Source organism: Triticum urartu, chromosome 4A, assembly GCF_056163025.1.
Source record: "Triticum urartu cultivar PI428250 chromosome 4A, HENAU_Tu73, whole genome shotgun sequence".
NCBI lineage: Eukaryota > Viridiplantae > Streptophyta > Magnoliopsida > Poales > Poaceae > Triticum > Triticum urartu.
In genome coordinates, this window is record NC_141876.1 from 16440734 (window position 1) to 16458040 (window position 17307).

Consider the following 17307-nt stretch of genomic DNA (forward strand, 5'->3'; position numbering starts at 1 on the left):
ACTAATTGGTGTAGGTGTCACAGAAACCGGTTTCTGTGATGTACTACTTTCCAATAATGGAGCAGGTATAGATACCTCATCAAGTTCTACTTTTCTCCCACTCACTTCTTTTAAGAGAAACTCCTTCTCTAGAAAAACTCCGAATTTAGCAACAAAAGTCTTGCCTTCGGATCTGTGATAGAATGTGTACCCAACAGTCTCCTTTGGGTATCCTATGAAGACACATTTCTCCGATTTGGGTTCGAGCTTATCAGGTTGAAGCTTTTTCACATAAGCATCGCAGCCCCTAACTTTCAGAAACGACAACTTTGGTTTCTTGCCAAACCACAGTTCATAAGGCGTCGTCTCAACGGATTTCGATGGTGTCCTATTTAACGTGAATGCAGCCGTCTCTAAAGCATAACCCCAAAACGATAGCGGTAAATCAGTAAGAGATATCATAGATCGCACCATATCTAATAAAGTACGATTATGACGTTCGGACACACCATTACGCTGTGGTGTTCCGGGTGGCGTGAGTTGCGAAACTATTCCGCATTGTTTCAAATCTAGACCAAACTCGTAACTCAAATATTCTCCTCCACGATCAGATCGTAGAAACTTTATTTTCTTGTTACGATGATTTTCAACTTCACTCTGAAATTCTTTGAACTTTTCAAATGTTTCAGACTTATGTTTCATTAAGTAGATATACCCATATATGCTTAAATCATCTGTGAAGGTGAGAAAATAACGATATCCGCCACGAGCCTCAACATTCATTAGACCACATATATCTGTATGTATGATTTCCAACAAATTCGTTGATCTCTTCATAGTACCGGAGAACGGCGTTTTAGTCATCTTACCCATGAGGCACGGTTCGCAAGTACCAAGTGATTCATAATCAAGTGGTTCCAAAAGTCCATCAGTATGGAGTTTCTTCATGCGCTTTACACCGATATGACCTAAATGGCAGTGCCACAAATAAGTTGCACTATCATTATCAACTCTGCATCTTTTGATTTCAACATTATGAATATGTGTATCACTACTATTGAGATTCATCAAAAATATACCATTCTTTAAGGGTGCATGACCATAAAAGATATTACTCATATAAATAGAACAACCATTATTCTCTGATTTAAATGAATAACCGTCTCGCATCAAACAAGATCCAGATATAATATTCATGCTCAACGCTGGCACCAAATAACAATTATGTAGGTCTAATACTAATCCCGAAGGTAAATGTAGAGGTAGCGTGCCGACCGCGATCACATCGACTTTGGAACCATTTCCCACGCGCATCATCACCTCGTCCTTAGCCAATCTTCGCTTAATCCGTAGCCCCTGTTTCGAGTTGCAAATGTTAGCAACAAAACCAGTATCAAATACCCAGGTGCTACTGCGAGCATTAGTGAGGTACACATCAATAACATGTATACCACATATACCTTTGTTCACTTTGCCATCCTTCTTATCCGCCAAATACTTGGGGCAGTTTCGCTTTCAATGACCAGTCTGCTTGCAGTAGAAGCACTCAGTCTCAGGCTTAGGTCCAGACTTGGGTTTCTTCTCCTGAGCAGCAACTTGTTTGCTGTTCTTCTTGAAGTTCCCCTTCTTCTTCCCTTTGCCTTTTTTCTTGAAACTGGTGGTCTTATTGACCATCAACACTTGGTGCTCCTTCTTGATTTCTACCTCCGCGGCTTTTAGCATCGCGAAGAGCTCGGGAATAGTCTTATTCATCCCTTGCATATTATAGTTCATCACGAAGCTTTTGTAGCTTGGTGGCAGTGATTGAAGAACTCTGTTAATGACACTATCAACATGAAGATTAACCCCCAGTTGAGTCAAGTGATTATGATACCCAGACATTTTGAGTATATGTTCACTGACAGAACTATTCTCCTCCATCTTATAGCTATAGAACTTATTGGAGACTTCATATCTCTCAATCCGGGCATTTGCTTGAAATATTAACTTCAACTCCTGGAACATCTCATATGCTCCATGACGTTCAAAACGTCGTTGAAGACCCGGCTCTAAGCCGTAAAGCATGGCACACTGAACTATCGAGTAGTCATCAGCTTTGCTCTGCCAGACGTTCATAACATCTGGTGTTGCTCCTGCAGCAGGCTTGGCACTTAGCGGTGCTTCCAGGACATAATTCTTCTGTGCAGCAATGAGGATAATCCTCAAGTTACGGACCCAGTCCGTGTAATTGCTACCATCATCTTTCAACTTTGCTTTCTCAAGGAATGCATTAAAATTCAACGGAACAATAGTATGGGCCATCTATCTACAATCAAACAGAAACAAGAAAGATACTATCAGGTACTAAGTTCATGATAAATTTAAGTTCAATTAATCATATTACTTAAGAACTCCCACTTAGAAAGATATCCCTCTAATCCTCTAAGTGATCACGTGATCCAAATCAAATAAACCATGTCCGATCATCACGTGAGATGGAGTAGTATCAATGGTGAACATCACTATGTTGATCATATCTACTATATGATTCACGCTCGACCTTTCGGTCTCCGTGTTCCGAGGCCATATCTGTTATATGCTAGGCTCGTCAAGTTTAACCCGAGTATTCCACGTGTGCAATTGTTTTGCACCCGTTGTATTTGAACGTAGAGCCTATCACACCCGATCATCACGTGGTGCCTCAGCACGAAGAACTTTCGCAATGGTGCATACTCAGGGAGAACACTTATGCTTTGATAATTTAGTGAGGGATCATCTTATAATGCTACTGTCAATCAAAGCAAGATAAGATGCATAAATGATAAACATCACATGCAATCAATATAAGTGATATGATATGGCCATCATCATCTTGTACTTGTGATCTCCATCTTCGAAGTACCGTCATGATCACCATCATCACTGGCGTGACACCTTGATCTCCATCGTAGCATCATTGTCGCCTTGCCAATCTTATGCTTCCACGACTATCGCTACCGCTTAGTGATAAAGTAAAGCATTACAGCGCAATTGCATTGCATACAATAAAGCGACAACCATATGGCTCCTGCCAGTTGCCGATAACTCGGTTACAAAACATGATCATCTCATACAATAAAATTTAGCATCATGTCTTGACCATATCACATCACAACATGCCCTGCAAAAACAAGTTAGACGTCCTCTACTTTGTTGTTGTAAGTTTTACGTGGCTGCTACGGGCTTAGCAAGAACCGATCTTACCTACGCATCAAAACCACAACGATAGTTTGTCAAGCTGGTACTGTTTTAACCTTCGCAAGGACCGGGCGTAGCCACACTTGGTTGAACTAAAGTTGGAGAAACTGACACCCGCCAGCCACCTGTGTGCAAAGCACGTCGGTAGAACCAGTTTCGCGTAAGCGTACGCGTAATGTCGGTCCGGGCCGCTTCATCCAACAATACCGCCGAACCAAAGTATGACATGCTGGTAAGCAGTATGACTTATATCGCCCACAACTCACTTGTGTTCTACTCGTGCACAACATCAACGCATAAAACCTAGGCTCGGATGCCACTGTTGGGGAACGTAGTAATTTTAAAATTTTCCTACGCACACGCAAGATCATGGTGATGTATAGCAACGAGAGAGGAGAGTGTTGTCTACGTACCCTCGTAGACCGAAAGCGGAAGCGTTAACACAACGCGGTTGATGTAGTCGTACGTCTTCACGGCCCGACCGATCAAGCACCGAAACTACAGCACCTCCGAGTTCTAGCACACGTTCAGCTCGATGACGATCCCCGGACTCCGATCCAGCAGAATGTCGGAGTAGAGTTCCGTCAGCACGACGGCGTGGTGACGACCTTGATGTTCTACCGTCGCAGGGCTTCGCCTAAGCACCGCTACAATATTATCGAGGATTGTGGTGAAGGGGGGCACCGCACACGGCTAAGAGATCAATGATCAATTGTTGTCTCTATGGGGTGCCCCCTGCCCCCGTATATAAAGGAGCAAGGGGGAGGAGGTGCGGCCAGGCAAGGGGCACGCCAGGAGGAGTCCTACTCCCACCGGGAGTAGGACTCCCCCCTTTCCATGTTGGACTAGGACTTGGGGGGAAGGAGAGAAAGAGGGGAAAGGAAGGGGGGGCGCCGCCCCCCTCCTTGTCCAATTCGGACTTGGGGGGAGGGGCGCACGGCTGCCCCTTGGCCTCCTCTCTACTTCCTCCACTAGGCCCATTAAGGCCCATTAGGTTACCGGGGGGTTCCGGTAACCTCCCGGTACTCCGGTAAAATGCCGATTTCACCCGGAACACTTCCGATGTCCAAACATAGGCTTCCAATATATCAATCTTTATGTCTCGACCATTTCGAGACTCCTACATGTCTTTGATCACATCTGGGACTCCGAACAACCTTCGGTACATCAAAACATATAAACTCATAATGAAACTGTCATCGTAACGTTAAGCGTGCGGACCCTACGGGTTCGAGAACAATGTAGACATGACCGAGACACGTCTCCGGTCAATAACCAATAGCGGAACCTGGATGCTCATATTGGCTCCTAATCTTTATCGGTCAGATCGCATAACAACATACGTTGTTCCCTTTGTCATCGGTATGTTACTTGCCCGAGATTCGATCGTCGGTATCTTAATACCTAGTTCAATCTCGTTACCGGCAAGTCTCTTTACTCGCTCTGTAATACATCATCCCGCAACTAACTCATTAGCTGCAATGCTTGCAAGGCTTTAAGTGATGTGCATTACCGAGAGGGCCCAGAGATACCTCTCCGACAATCGGAGTGACAAATCCTAATCTCGAAATACGCCAACCCAACAAGTACCTTCGGAGACACCTGTAGAGCACCTTTATAATCACCCAGTTACGTTTAGACATTTGGTAGCACACAAAGTGTTCCTCCGGTAAACGGGGGTTGTATAAGTCATGAAGAAAGCAATAGCAACAAACTAAACGATCAAGTGTTATGCTAACGGAATGGGTCAAGTCAATCACATCATTCTCCTAATGATGTGATCCCGTTAATCAAATGACAACTCATGTCTATGGTTAGGAAACATAACCATCTTTGATCAACGAGCTAGTCAAGTAGAGGCATACTAGTGACACTCTGTTTGTCTATGTATTCACACATGTATTATGTTTCCGGTTAATACAATTCTAGCATGAATAATAAACATTTATCATGATACAAGGAAATAAATAATAACTTTATTATTGCCTCTAGGGCATATTTCCTTCAGTGTGTTTCTTTCTTATAATGCGGTATTTTTAGGTCTTTTTCTGGGGGTATAATTATGTGTTATCTGCGAACTATTAGCCCACATTTACGCGGAGGGTTTCTTGCAGTGGTGACCACATGTATTATATTGGTGTTGCAATGTCACATGTTGGCATTTATTTTTTAAGGTGATGAGAGGGTGTGAGACTAATGCATTTTTATAAGCTGGTTGTTGTGGATTGATTTGAGAAATCATTGACCAGTCAAAATGACACCTCACTTGAATGAGAGAGCTCCTTGAGATATTGTTGACTAGGTCAAAAATTGGGAATTCAATCCAAAATCATATTGGTGCTACAGTGTTGCATTTTGGCATTTATTTTTTGTCAGGTGATGAGAGCGTGCGCGAGACAGATATATTTTTATAAGCTGGTTATTGCGGATTGATTTGAGAAATCCATGGCTAGTCAAAATCGGGAAGCAAATTTAAAATTGAGCACCTCACTTGGATGAGTGAGCCCCTTGATTTCGTTTTTTTACCAAGTCAAAATTGGGGACTCAATCCAAAATCAGTGTCCTCAATTGAATGAGAGGTCTTCAACCCTAGGAAACTTAGAAATATAGTAGATTAATATTTTTCTTGATAAACTTGATCGTATTTTAAATGGTTCGACTTAAAACAAAACAAATGAGCCATTTTTAGTGTATTTGCTGTTAAGTAGTATTAGAGATTAAAACCCACAATTTTGTGTGTAGCTGGGGAATACAAAAATTATAGCAGTTTGATATGTATATGTTTTATCATGTTGGCACCTGCAAGCTTCTACGTAGATATTTATGTGTCTTGCACGTAAAACATACTAGGCCTGATATTTAACATCCAATTCTTTTCACGGGTGTGAATATAAAATAAGAGGTGGCGAGATCATAGTCGACTGAGACTTAATTGCATGCCCGCGCGTCTACGCAATTACAATTGCATGTGCACCGGTCGGGCGCCCAAATCTCGCTGTAAGATACGATGAACATAGCATCTACAGAGACTTAATCAAGTCTAAGTCGCCAAAGTTAATTTTGGCAAACAGCTGTATGAATAAAAGAGCACATGATGCTAAAACATCCTCTAGAACATGGATTTACTAGTGAAGTCCTGGAGATACACCGGGGTGAGTTATTATAGCACTAGCGTACTCTAGAACCTGGGTTTTATAGAGCCCAACTATGCATTTACGGAACAAATTACTGAGTTGGCTAGCAAGCTGGTTGGAGAACCACTTGAAATATGTGTTGCGTAGCCACGAAGTTTCTTGGCAGCTTCAATGATTTGAAACTGGCAAGATTTAAACCTTTTACTCTAATTAGATTCCCATACCCAAAGACTAATTAAAGAGCGTGTTCGTGTGGTTGAATTGACTAAACCCTCCGCTTGAAAGTGCTGGACACACATGGATGCACGCACCAGAAAACAAAGACAAAACTAAGTCAAAAGTTCAGACATGTAGATCCGTAGCTTACGCACACAAGAAGGGAAGAGAAAAGAACATTTTAGACCCTAACTAGACTAGACCTCATATAGAGGTTTTCAGCTGCATGTTTTGTAGAACTGAAAATTTTCTAGCTTCATTCTTAATAGTCTACGGACCTTGATGTAATTTCTGTTACTTTTGGTTTACTTTTACTGCTATGACAGTAGATGAATATATATGTAAATATTTGTAAAAAAATACAGGGGTAAAAGGAAAAACAGAAATGTTGGAGCCGGCCGGCGAGACAAGCAGGATCTGTCCGTATCGCCGGCGATCACATGCCGCCACATGCGGTCCTCGCCTCGGCAATCGGCATCCCGGCGTCGTCGTCGTCGTCGTCGTTGCGCGCGTGCATGCATGTGCGCGCTGCAGCTACAGTACGGCACACACGTAAACTACTACAAGAATTCTCGTGCAAAACAACGCCCTCTGCATCTTGTAACAGTGGTGGTGCACAGTAGCTAGTGTTCTTTACACTTCGCTCTCCTACTTGTCTATGTACGACGTCGACCAATGCCAGTGGGCGATATGCCTATTTCTATATGACACGCAACTGGCCCCGCATTGCCCCATTCCATGCCTAGCTAGCTTGTTGGGTGTTTGCTCACTCAACACGGCCTAGATTGTGTGGCTAGTCCGCTAGTGGCGTATGACGAAGAGCAGCTAGGTCGGCCTCTTTTCATGCTAGGGGTCATATAATATATACTCCCTCCGTATCTAAATATAAACATTTTTAGAGATTTTAATACGACCATGTACGGAGCAAAATGAGTGAATCTACACTCTAAAATACTTCTATATACATCCGTATATAGTCCATATTGAAATCTCTAAAAGCCTTATATTTAGAAACGGATGGAATACACAATGTTGCGAGTTTTCGTTCTTGCTGCACCATATCATAGTCACATTTACATTGTTTGCTTTTAGGTGATTAGGTTGGTAGCCACATTTACCATGCGGCTCGATTTCAAATGAGCCCTGGTTGCACTTTTTGAATTGAATGAAATCATAGTCGACTTAGAGGTAGACGAACTACTATACACATTTTGCATAGTTGTTGATTTATCGAGTATAGCTGACATGATACCTCGACATAGTTAGCGGGTCGAGGGGCAGGATAGGGTCACTCTTTGTTGTGTGTGTGTGTGTGTGTGTGTGTGTTGGGGGAGGGGGGGGGGGTTGAGTTTGACGCAATATGTGCTCTAAATTAAGTGGAACTTTGAATGTATAGGAGCAGTCTAAGAAAATGCTCTAAAAGATAAACAAACAAATATTTTATGTTGGGCCTTTTCCAAATTTTTGCAACAAAACTTGAAACTACAAAGTTAAAACAGGACAAACAAGAACAATGCAGTAGTCATGTACTACCCTCTGTAACTAAATATAACATCTTTTTTGATACTCCCTCCGTGAACTAATATAAGAACGTTTAGAATACTAAAATAGTGATCTAAACGCTCTTATATTAGTTTACAGAGGGAGTATTTAGTTAAAGAGGAGCAGTAAATTTTTTTTGAGTGGGAAGTAATATGTACTTTTTTTTTGCGGGGTAGGGAAGTAATATATACAATCAATAATATCAGCAAAGTGACTAAAGACTGGTGATGGGAAACCTTGAAACAGATAGAAATCGAGACATTATTATTTTTTGCGGAAAGGAATCGGGGAAATTAATAAAACGTCGTCCTCTTTATATTTACCAAAAGGAGACCATCGAATATTCTTTCACTCTCCACATTGGAGCACAAATTTTGCCAAGATGTTATTTTCACGAATCCACACTTGCTGATCGAGACGAATCAATCCCACCGTTTGACGCCGAGCGATTCTTTGGAAGTCCGAAAGTGAAGGCAGGGGTATATCCGATCCCATCGACACCAAATGGAATTAATTTCATGCCTCGCATTAAGCGACGTGCGATCTATCCATCCATCCTTTCAGAGTTTCTATGGCACGCAGGTTCATTGAACCTGGACGCCTTCTACCACTTCCAAAACCACGTCCAGGTCCATTCGGAAAGCCGGCAGAAACCCAGGGCCGGTTACTGCCTTTGAGCCTTTGACACGGTACGTTGAAGTTTTTCCCAAGATAAAGAAAATGAGCCTTGTGTCAGTTTCAAAAAATAAAACAAAAAGTGAGCCTTGTGATGGCAGTTTCGTACACCTCGGAAAGCGTGCTGGGCCGTTGTTTTCTGCTGGCCCGCGCGCGCAAATGGACGCAAAGGTGCCGGTGTCCGCGTCAGCGGCGGACACCGTGACACGAGTATCTAAACGGAATCGCTCCGTGGCAGACAAGTCGGAATGGCCCCGTCCGATGCACCAGCTGATGATGAAGGGCGAACCTCGACGCACCGGTGATGCGGACTGTGGGGCTTGTCCTGTGCGCGCGCGCCAAAATGCACCTAAATGCACACTCAGCAAAAACTCAGTGCTACCAACACACACAAAGAGAAAGAGAAATAACCAAGAAATAGTTGCCAATTTTCTCTTCTGTCAATGCCACAACACCGTCAATACATTTTGCATGAACGCACTGTTATTTTGTTTATTTATTTTCGCTCAAGCAAAATAGTCTTTTTTAACGTATGGTACTGCCAGTGCACACCAAGCAAAATGTGAGTGTTACGAAAACACAAAAGAAAAATAACGAAGAAATGGTGTAGGAGCAAAAATTTCTTTTTTGCCACTGCTACAGCACTGTCACTGTGTCACACACACAATCGCTGGAAGGAAGTACTACTACAGTACGTAAATTAATTGGTCGCGTGGATTGAGCGGTCAAAACGGAGACTAGGCACGAAAAGCGAGAAGGAAATGATTTGAACCGGCCCGTGATGCGCTCGGGAGGGGAAAAAAACGGCAAACCGCGCGCGGTAAACCGGAGTTACTGTGGGGGGGCATTTACTTTGCGCCACTTTTCGGCACGGGAGAAACGGCTTTAAATACGGCCCCCTCATCTCCTCCCCCACAGCGAGCCAAATTAGCCAGCCAGCCAGACAGCCAGCGAGCGAGCGCAATCCCTAGCGCCGAGGCCCATTCCCCCGTCGTCCTTCCCCGCCCATTCCACGATCCCTCGGCCGCGGTCGGGTCGCCATGGGAATGGGGCCGCTCGAGAACGCCGCCGCCGTCGTCGAGGGCGGCGTCGCCGCCCCGGTGGTGACCGCGGCGGCGGCGGGAGGGGGGTCGTACGCGCTGCTGCAGTGCGGGGAGGACTCGGCGTACGTGCGGGACGCGTACGGGGGCTACTTCGAGGTGTTCCGCGCGCTGCTGGCCGAGGACGGCGAGCGCTGGCAGGTGTACCGCGCCGTGCGCGGCGAGCTGCCGTCGGAGGAGGACGCGGCGGGGCTCGACGGGTTCGTCATCTCCGGCAGCTGCAGCGACGCCCACGGCGACGAGCCCTGGATCCTCGCCCTCGTCGACCTCATCCGCCGCCAGCTCGCCGCCGGCAAGCGCGTCCTCGGCGTCTGCTTCGGCCACCAGGTGCGTCCCTCCGTCGATTCCGTCGTTGGATTTCTTGGTTTGGTCGGCCTCGGCGTCTGGTCCGGAGGGTAGGATGGTAATTGAGGCCGCGCCCTCGAGCTGGCCGGCCTTGTTCTTTCCGTGTGAGGTCGAGCTGGTGGGCTCCGAGGTTGGCGCCTCGCAATCGGACAGGCCGCACCGGCTGAGAGGAGTGGCGCCCTTCTAGGGCCTTCCATGCTTCTCCCATTTTCTTTACCACGCACTCGTCCGGTAAAACCAGCAGGGTAAACGTAAAAACACACGCTGATTCTCAGCGAGAAATGCAAAATGTTTCTGAAAGCGCTGGCACGAAGCTTAAATCTGAAGTAGAAAATAATTCAACTGGTAGACATTCACGAGGTTCTCTTAGTTTGAACTTTGAAGTAGATCAGAGGATCGATGCATCTAGACCGGGTAAAAATAAGTTTTGGGGCAACACAAAGCTACTTTTTTAATAAACTTTGTGTCTGTAAATACACATTCGTAACTTGCTTTTACTAAGTGTTCATTCATGTATCGTTAAATAAAAATTAACTCAAAAGGATTTGACAAGAGTGCAAGCAGAGCGAGATCTCAGCGCCCGTGGCCAGGAATCCCCCGGGCCACCAGCTAAGATTAATGACGTGCACTCCGGCTGGCTCCTCCGACCAAGCACGTGACGTGGCAGCTTAGATAGAGGTTAACAGCAATCCTGTCTATCCACGTGGGCCAACGTGGCGTTGCCCGCCACTTGTGCCGTTAATCAAGCATCTTCCCCATTGCTACCCACACCCAGTCAGCCAGCGCGCCAGTTGCACATTTGATTAGATTACCGCCGCCTAATTGTTCTGCTTGTTTGTTTGAACATTTGAAATGCTGCAACTTGCAAGCAAGCACGCACGCACGCCGCCGGCGTGATGCATCTAACTAACCGACTGACCCTTTCGAACCGGCCGATCGCGCTCATGCGTGCAAGCTAACGACCACGCACCTGTTTGCCGCCATCTTTTGGCGTGCGAAGCCACGAGGACATGTCGGTGACGGGGCCATCCGTGCTTGGAAAAAAATTTCAAGGAAATTTGGTCAAGGTCGCCTTCTTATAACCCTCCTGGCTGAATGTGTCGGCTGTTGCCTGTTGTAAAGAAAACTATTTTCCAATCTGTAGAATATTACTACTAGGACGAGCCCTGACCTCACCGTAGAGATGTTGTAAAGAAAAGTTTAGACTTGGAACGCAATTATACGGTGTACTTGTACGATGCAAAAGTCAGAGCTCCCTTCCCGGAGCCGTACAAGCCCAGCCGTCGAGTGGGTCATGGGCTCATGGCATGGCATGGCATGTTCGCGACAGCTGCTAGTGCAAGACCTGAATTCTTTTCTCCCATTGATCGAGTAGTACGATAGATGATCTAACTGCACTGATGCATTGGTTGCCCATGATTCACGGTCGCTGAACGCTTCTGTCAGAAGAAAACGACGCTGCTTAACCCTGAAAATAATGGCTCCAATCGAAACGGGTTGGGTTGGGATGCGATCTGCCGGCCGGGTCCCGCGGTTACCGGTGCCTGATGACAGCCGGAAGCTTGATCCTGTGTCGCAACGCGCTTGGCTTAGGCGCATAATGATGATGTCGGGTTACGCGCTAATCAAATGTTAGCATGCCTCGCTGTCATTCATCACGTACTAGTTGGATTTTTATTCAGAATATTTTCTCGTCACAATCTGAGAAATGCTAAAGAGATGGTCATTGTTGGCCCGTACTAGCAGTCTCTTTCTTCCTGCAAATGATGAATGTTGGCATAGACAGCGAGCGGTGAATTAACAGTAATTTCCTTCTTTGTATTGCAGATCCTGTGCCGGGCGCTGGGCGGCAAGACCGGGAGGTCGTGCAAGGGGTGGGACATCGGCGTCAGCTGCATCCACCCCACCGCCGCGGCGGCGAGGCTCTTCGCGCCCCTCAAGATGCCGGTGCACCTGCCCATCATCGAGTTCCACCAGGACGAGGTACACATACAGATTCAGATTTTTACTGTTTTGCTGCATGTCAATGTCGTTTTCAGTGTGCTGATGTTATGCTGTTCTTACAACTCTCAGGTGTGGGAGCTGCCTCCTCACGCCGAGGTGCTGGCCCGGTCAGACAAGACCGGCGTCGAGATGTTCCGGCTGGGCGACCGCGCCATGGGCGTCCAGGGCCACCCCGAGTACAGCAAGGACATCCTCATGAGCATCGCTGACCGCCTCCTCCGCCAGAACCTCCTCCTGGTAAACCTCGGCGCCGCTTGGTTTTTTTCTTCAGATACTTGAGTTGCAAGCGCCATTTCCTTATGTTTGAAAGCTAATCGATGGTTGTGTGTGTGCAGGACTGTCAGGTGGACGTGGCCAAGGCGAGCTTCGACGTGCGGCAGCCGGACAAGGAGTTCTGGAAGAAGGTGTGCAGGGGGTTCCTCAAGGGCAGGCTCCAGCCGCAGCAGCAGAAGCAGCAGCCGCCGCAGCAACATAAGCTTCAGCTATAGGAGTCGGAGGATGAGACGGTGGCGAGTCCGAGAAGAAGGCCGTCATCGCTGCCGCCGGAGGAGGAGGAGGACATAGTAGCGTTACTGAGCTGGGGGGGTTGCCATTGCGAGCGTAGAATTAATCCTTATTTTTCTGCTTCGGAGTTTGACATCACCATCACCATCATCATCATCTTGTACAGAAACCGCCTATTTAATCGAAGCATTAATAAAGAGCGATCGATGCTAATTTGGCAGCCTCTCGTTTCTGTTGGCGATGTTCTCTGCTTGGAGAAAGCTTCCCACCGGATTCTCCCATGTTGTATTTTCGCTTCGAGACCTACCACGGCACACGCCAACCTGAGCGAGTGAGTGAGCTGTCTGTCGGTGCCTACTTTTGGATGTTGATGAAGAGGATGTTGGGATCGGACAAGGTGACGTCTCAACTGTCTTCAACAACAGGTCTGACCTCCGTGGAGGTTGGGGAAATGGAATGATCCAAGTCTAGCACTCTCGTGAAACTGAACCCCCTCCGGGACTAAGGGCATCCCGGACACGGATCAACAATCAGACCTGTTCGAATGTTTGTGGAAATTTGAACCAGCAGTCAAAAGGAGAGAGATATGAGCGGGTAGACGTGGTTTAGCTGACAGTGGGCTGTGCGGATGTCAGAATTCCCCCAAAGCCCCCTGAGTTTGAGGACCGTTTGTGAGATTTCGGGTGTTCGGACTAGTCTACGGATATTCAGTGAATAGCGTTGAAGGCCTAAAATCGCCCGATCCTAGCATTTTGGAGATGCACCGAGGCATTTCTGTCGATGACACTTGTGCTGGAATTGAGCTGCTCTTCTTATTCTATTCCCTCCGTTCCAAATTACTCATCACAGAAATGGATGTATCTAGAACTAAAATACATTTAGATACATTTATACCTGCAACAAATAATTCGGAACGGAAGGAGTACATGTGTTCTGCAGAAATTGAGCCGTGTCCTAACATCGACGGTCCACGCCGAACTTGCAGGCATCAGTACCGATCTGCCGGTGGCCACGATTTGCACGACCGGCCAGCTGACAGTGGCTCGAGAACACTACTGCTACCGAATTTTCGCCGACTGCCACACATTGTTTGCAGGTAGGATGAGCGTCCAGGTTCAGTGAACGGCAGGCACTTGCTGTGCCGTGATGCGGTGCTGCTCAACTCCGGTGATGTGGGTAGAGGTCGCCGTCACGCTAACGGCGGAGCTGCCTGCCTCTTGCGAGTTGCGATCTGCAGAGGTAGAGGACAGCGACCCTTCGCTACCTTCGACTTGGGATATAAGATGTGACATGCACGGAGCCGACTTGTCAACAGCACACGTTTGAGTTTTATACTACCCAACAGCTGACTTGTCAATAGCATCAGAAGTCCTGCAACTTGTGCAGAATGTAATGATTTAGTCCAAAACTTGAGAAAGCAAATTATTTCATCCTACAACTTGTACTCAATGTGCAAATTTGGTCCTATCCAATCAGACGACGACGGTGGAGCCAAGTCGGCACAGCCCACTCCACCCGGTCAGCGCCGCACCTTTTGCAATTACCCCTGGCCTTAGCACTGTTAGAAATTTAGGATTTGCGGTCTACCCCCTAATTTCTCTGCGCTTATCCGTGGTGCCGCTCACAATTCGCATCTCTGAGGCTAGGGGGTAGGGACCTTCTTATATTGTTTTTTCAAAGAGTCCACCTCTTATACAGATATAAGATTCTTAGTTTTTTTCACTAGTTTTCGGGATAGAGTCCAGATCAAATTACCAACCACGATCATATTTGTCTGTTAATGGATTCTACCCGTTATGTCCCCGGAGCACGCGCTTGTGAGCAACGCGCCATAATAGAGTGTAGATTCCTCTAGTTACGTAGATCAACATTAGGGCTGTAATCTAACTATACGATCTAGCTCCTTCCAATTATCAGTGTACTCGGGTAGCCTTTTCAATATAAATGATATATTGTATTCCACTGATAATCGACCAGCTTCCTTAAGCATATAACTTAAGTACGTTCCAACAAGTGATAATTTTCCATGCTAAACATGTAAAACAATTCCATGTACAAGTACATGTACAATTCCATAATGAGGTATTCCGAATATTTAACAATTCCAAGTAATTTGAATATAGTTGTTGGACACATAATTCTAACAAGCACAAATAAACCCACGCCTCTTCGGTCTCACCGCTCCACTAACTGAGGATGGACAGGCGAGGAAACCCAGCAGTCAAGGCAAACACTGGGAAATGGAAATCTTCCATCCCGCTGCTAGGTAAAGCCTTGTTTATTTGATGTTGTTCTTCGATCATATGCCACAGACAGTCTGTTTTTGTCAATGAGTTAACTTGATCTGGATTCTGATCGAGATTTCTTGTGCTGTTGATGATGATGCAGTTAACTATGCGCTTGTAACGTGCGCCTTCTTCGGCGTCGGGGTGAACCTGGTGGTGTTCCTCCGGCGGGTGCTCCACCAGGACAACGCCAAGGCGGCCAACAACATCAGCAAATGGACCGGCACCGTCTACATCTTCTCCCTCATCGGCGCCTTCATGAGCGACTCCTACTAGGGCCGCTACATCACCTGCGCCATCTTACAGATGATCTATGTCACGGTATGCAGCTCAGATCGGTCGTAGCACAAAATCATTTTTGTTTGGATTGGTTGCGTGTGTTGTTCTGATCTGAACTTGTGATGATCAGGGCCTTGTGATACTGTCACTGGCGTCGTGGTTCCTGCTGGTGAAGCCCACTGGGTGCGGCGACGTGGAGACGCACTGCGACCCGCCGTCGACGGCGGGGGTCGCTCTCTTCTACCTGTCGACTTACATGATCGCGTTCGGCAACGGCGGGTACCAGCCGTCCATCGCCAAGCTGGGCTCGGACCAGTTTGACGAGACGGACCCCGACGAGGCGCGCTCCAAGGTGGCCTTCTTCAGCTACTTCTACCTGGCGCTCAACGTGGGCTCCATCTTCTCCAACACGGTGCTGGTGTACTACGAGGACGCCGGGCAGTGGGTCATGGGCTTCTGGGTCTCGGCGGGCGCGGCGGCGCTGGCGCTCATGCTCTTCCTCCTCGGCACCCCCAACTACCGCTACTTCAAGCCCACCGGCAACCCGCTCACCCGCATCGCGCAGGTGCTCGTCGTCGCGTGCTGCAAGTGGCGCGACCACGCGCCCACCTGCGACGAGCTGCTCCACGCCTCTAGTGGTGAGATCGAAGAGGCGTGGGTTTATTTGTGCTAAGGCCAGGGGTAATTGCAAAAAGTGCGGCGCTGACCGGATGGAGTGGGCTGTGCTGACTTGGCTCCACTTGTCGTCGTTTGGTTGGCTAGGACCAAATTTGCACATTGGATGCAAGTTGTAGGATGAAATAGTTTGCTTTTGCAAGTTTTGGACTAGATCATCACATCCTGCACAAGTTTCAGGACTCCTGGTGCTATTACCTCTTATTTGTACTCCCTCCGTCCCATAATATAAGAGGAATAGTTCTTTGTGCCGTGACTCCATGACAACCCAAACAAGATCAGGGCATCTCTACCGATCCCTTAAAAACAACTTCAAAAGATTTTTTTTGTTTCAGAAGTTAACCACATATAACCGGACCCTCAAATTGAATGAGTTAACTCCCAAACCCAGCTCAACTCTCTCAAATTTACTCGGACATGGCTACTTCTTGAAAAATCGGTCTCTCCCAACTCCCGCCCGAGGCGCCTCCTCTTCCTGCCACTGCTGCCACCGCGGGTACCGACTGTCATGGATCTAAGGCTGACAGTAGAATGGGGGGCAGGTATGAGGAGCCAAGATCCTAGTTATGGAGTAGTTGTACGCACGAGTTTTACGAGTTCATGCCCTTTTCGGAGGAAGTAACAGCCCTACGTCTCGGTGCCCTGAGGCGGTCGACTGGATTATACGTGTGTGTGTTTACAAAAGTGCGAACCCTTGTCCCAGAGGAGGGAGGTGGCTTATATAGAGTGCGCCAGGACCCCAGCTCCCCTCCATTACATAGAGTTCAATGCTCATAAAGGAAAGGCGTTACAGGTAACGTCTACAGTAAATGTCATAAATGCTCATAATGCTATGGTTTAAGTCTTAACCGTTGCAGAGTGGAGGGTTCCTCATCTTCTGGTGGTCGAGTGTCTTCAAGGTGGTCGAGTGAGCGCATCTCCACGGTCGAGTGGATGATGATTTCTCTTCAACTGCTTCTGATTCTTTGTAAAGATGTCCTTGGGGAGGGTACGCTGGACGGGTTCATGACCCTACCCTAGGTACATAGCTTCATCATTAGCCCCCGAATGGATCAGGGTTTGAGTGAGGAAGGGGTCGAGAACACTTCCGACCCACTCTTTGTGCTATGAATATGCCTTGTCCTGAAACAATGAGTTGAGGAGACGACGTCGACTCCTTTCTCAACCGCCTTGGTCCATTCTTGGTTGTTGTCGAGTGAACTTTCATGGTTGAATTCCGAATGATGATGTAGAGGGTGTTTGTCTTCAGTCTGACAGGTTGTTCCGCTCTCCGCGGATCTTGCGGGATTCGAATTTTGGGAATCGCGCCAGACGGGAGGAAACGAGGTTATCGGGACGGATTAGGTAAGTCTT

The 17307-nt window shown here is 47.1% G+C and overlaps 1 protein-coding gene and 1 pseudogene across 1 annotated transcript; both read left to right on the forward strand.

Annotated features, from left to right (window-relative positions):
- The first annotated feature begins 9664 nt into the window (after positions 1–9664).
- On the forward strand, positions 9665–12938 carry LOC147974475 (gamma-glutamyl peptidase 5-like). The gene is made up of 4 exons (XM_087517519.1): positions 9665–10189; positions 12035–12190; positions 12281–12448; positions 12547–12938. The coding sequence occupies exons 1-4, from the start codon at positions 9803–9805 to the stop codon at positions 12697–12699; spliced, it is 864 nt and encodes a 287-aa protein (XP_087373645.1). The 5' UTR covers positions 9665–9802; the 3' UTR covers positions 12700–12938.
- A 1973-nt stretch (positions 12939–14911) lies between these two features.
- LOC147974476 (protein NRT1/ PTR FAMILY 7.3 pseudogene) lies at positions 14912–16072 on the forward strand (annotated as a pseudogene).
- Positions 16073–17307: the final 1235 nt, after the last annotated feature.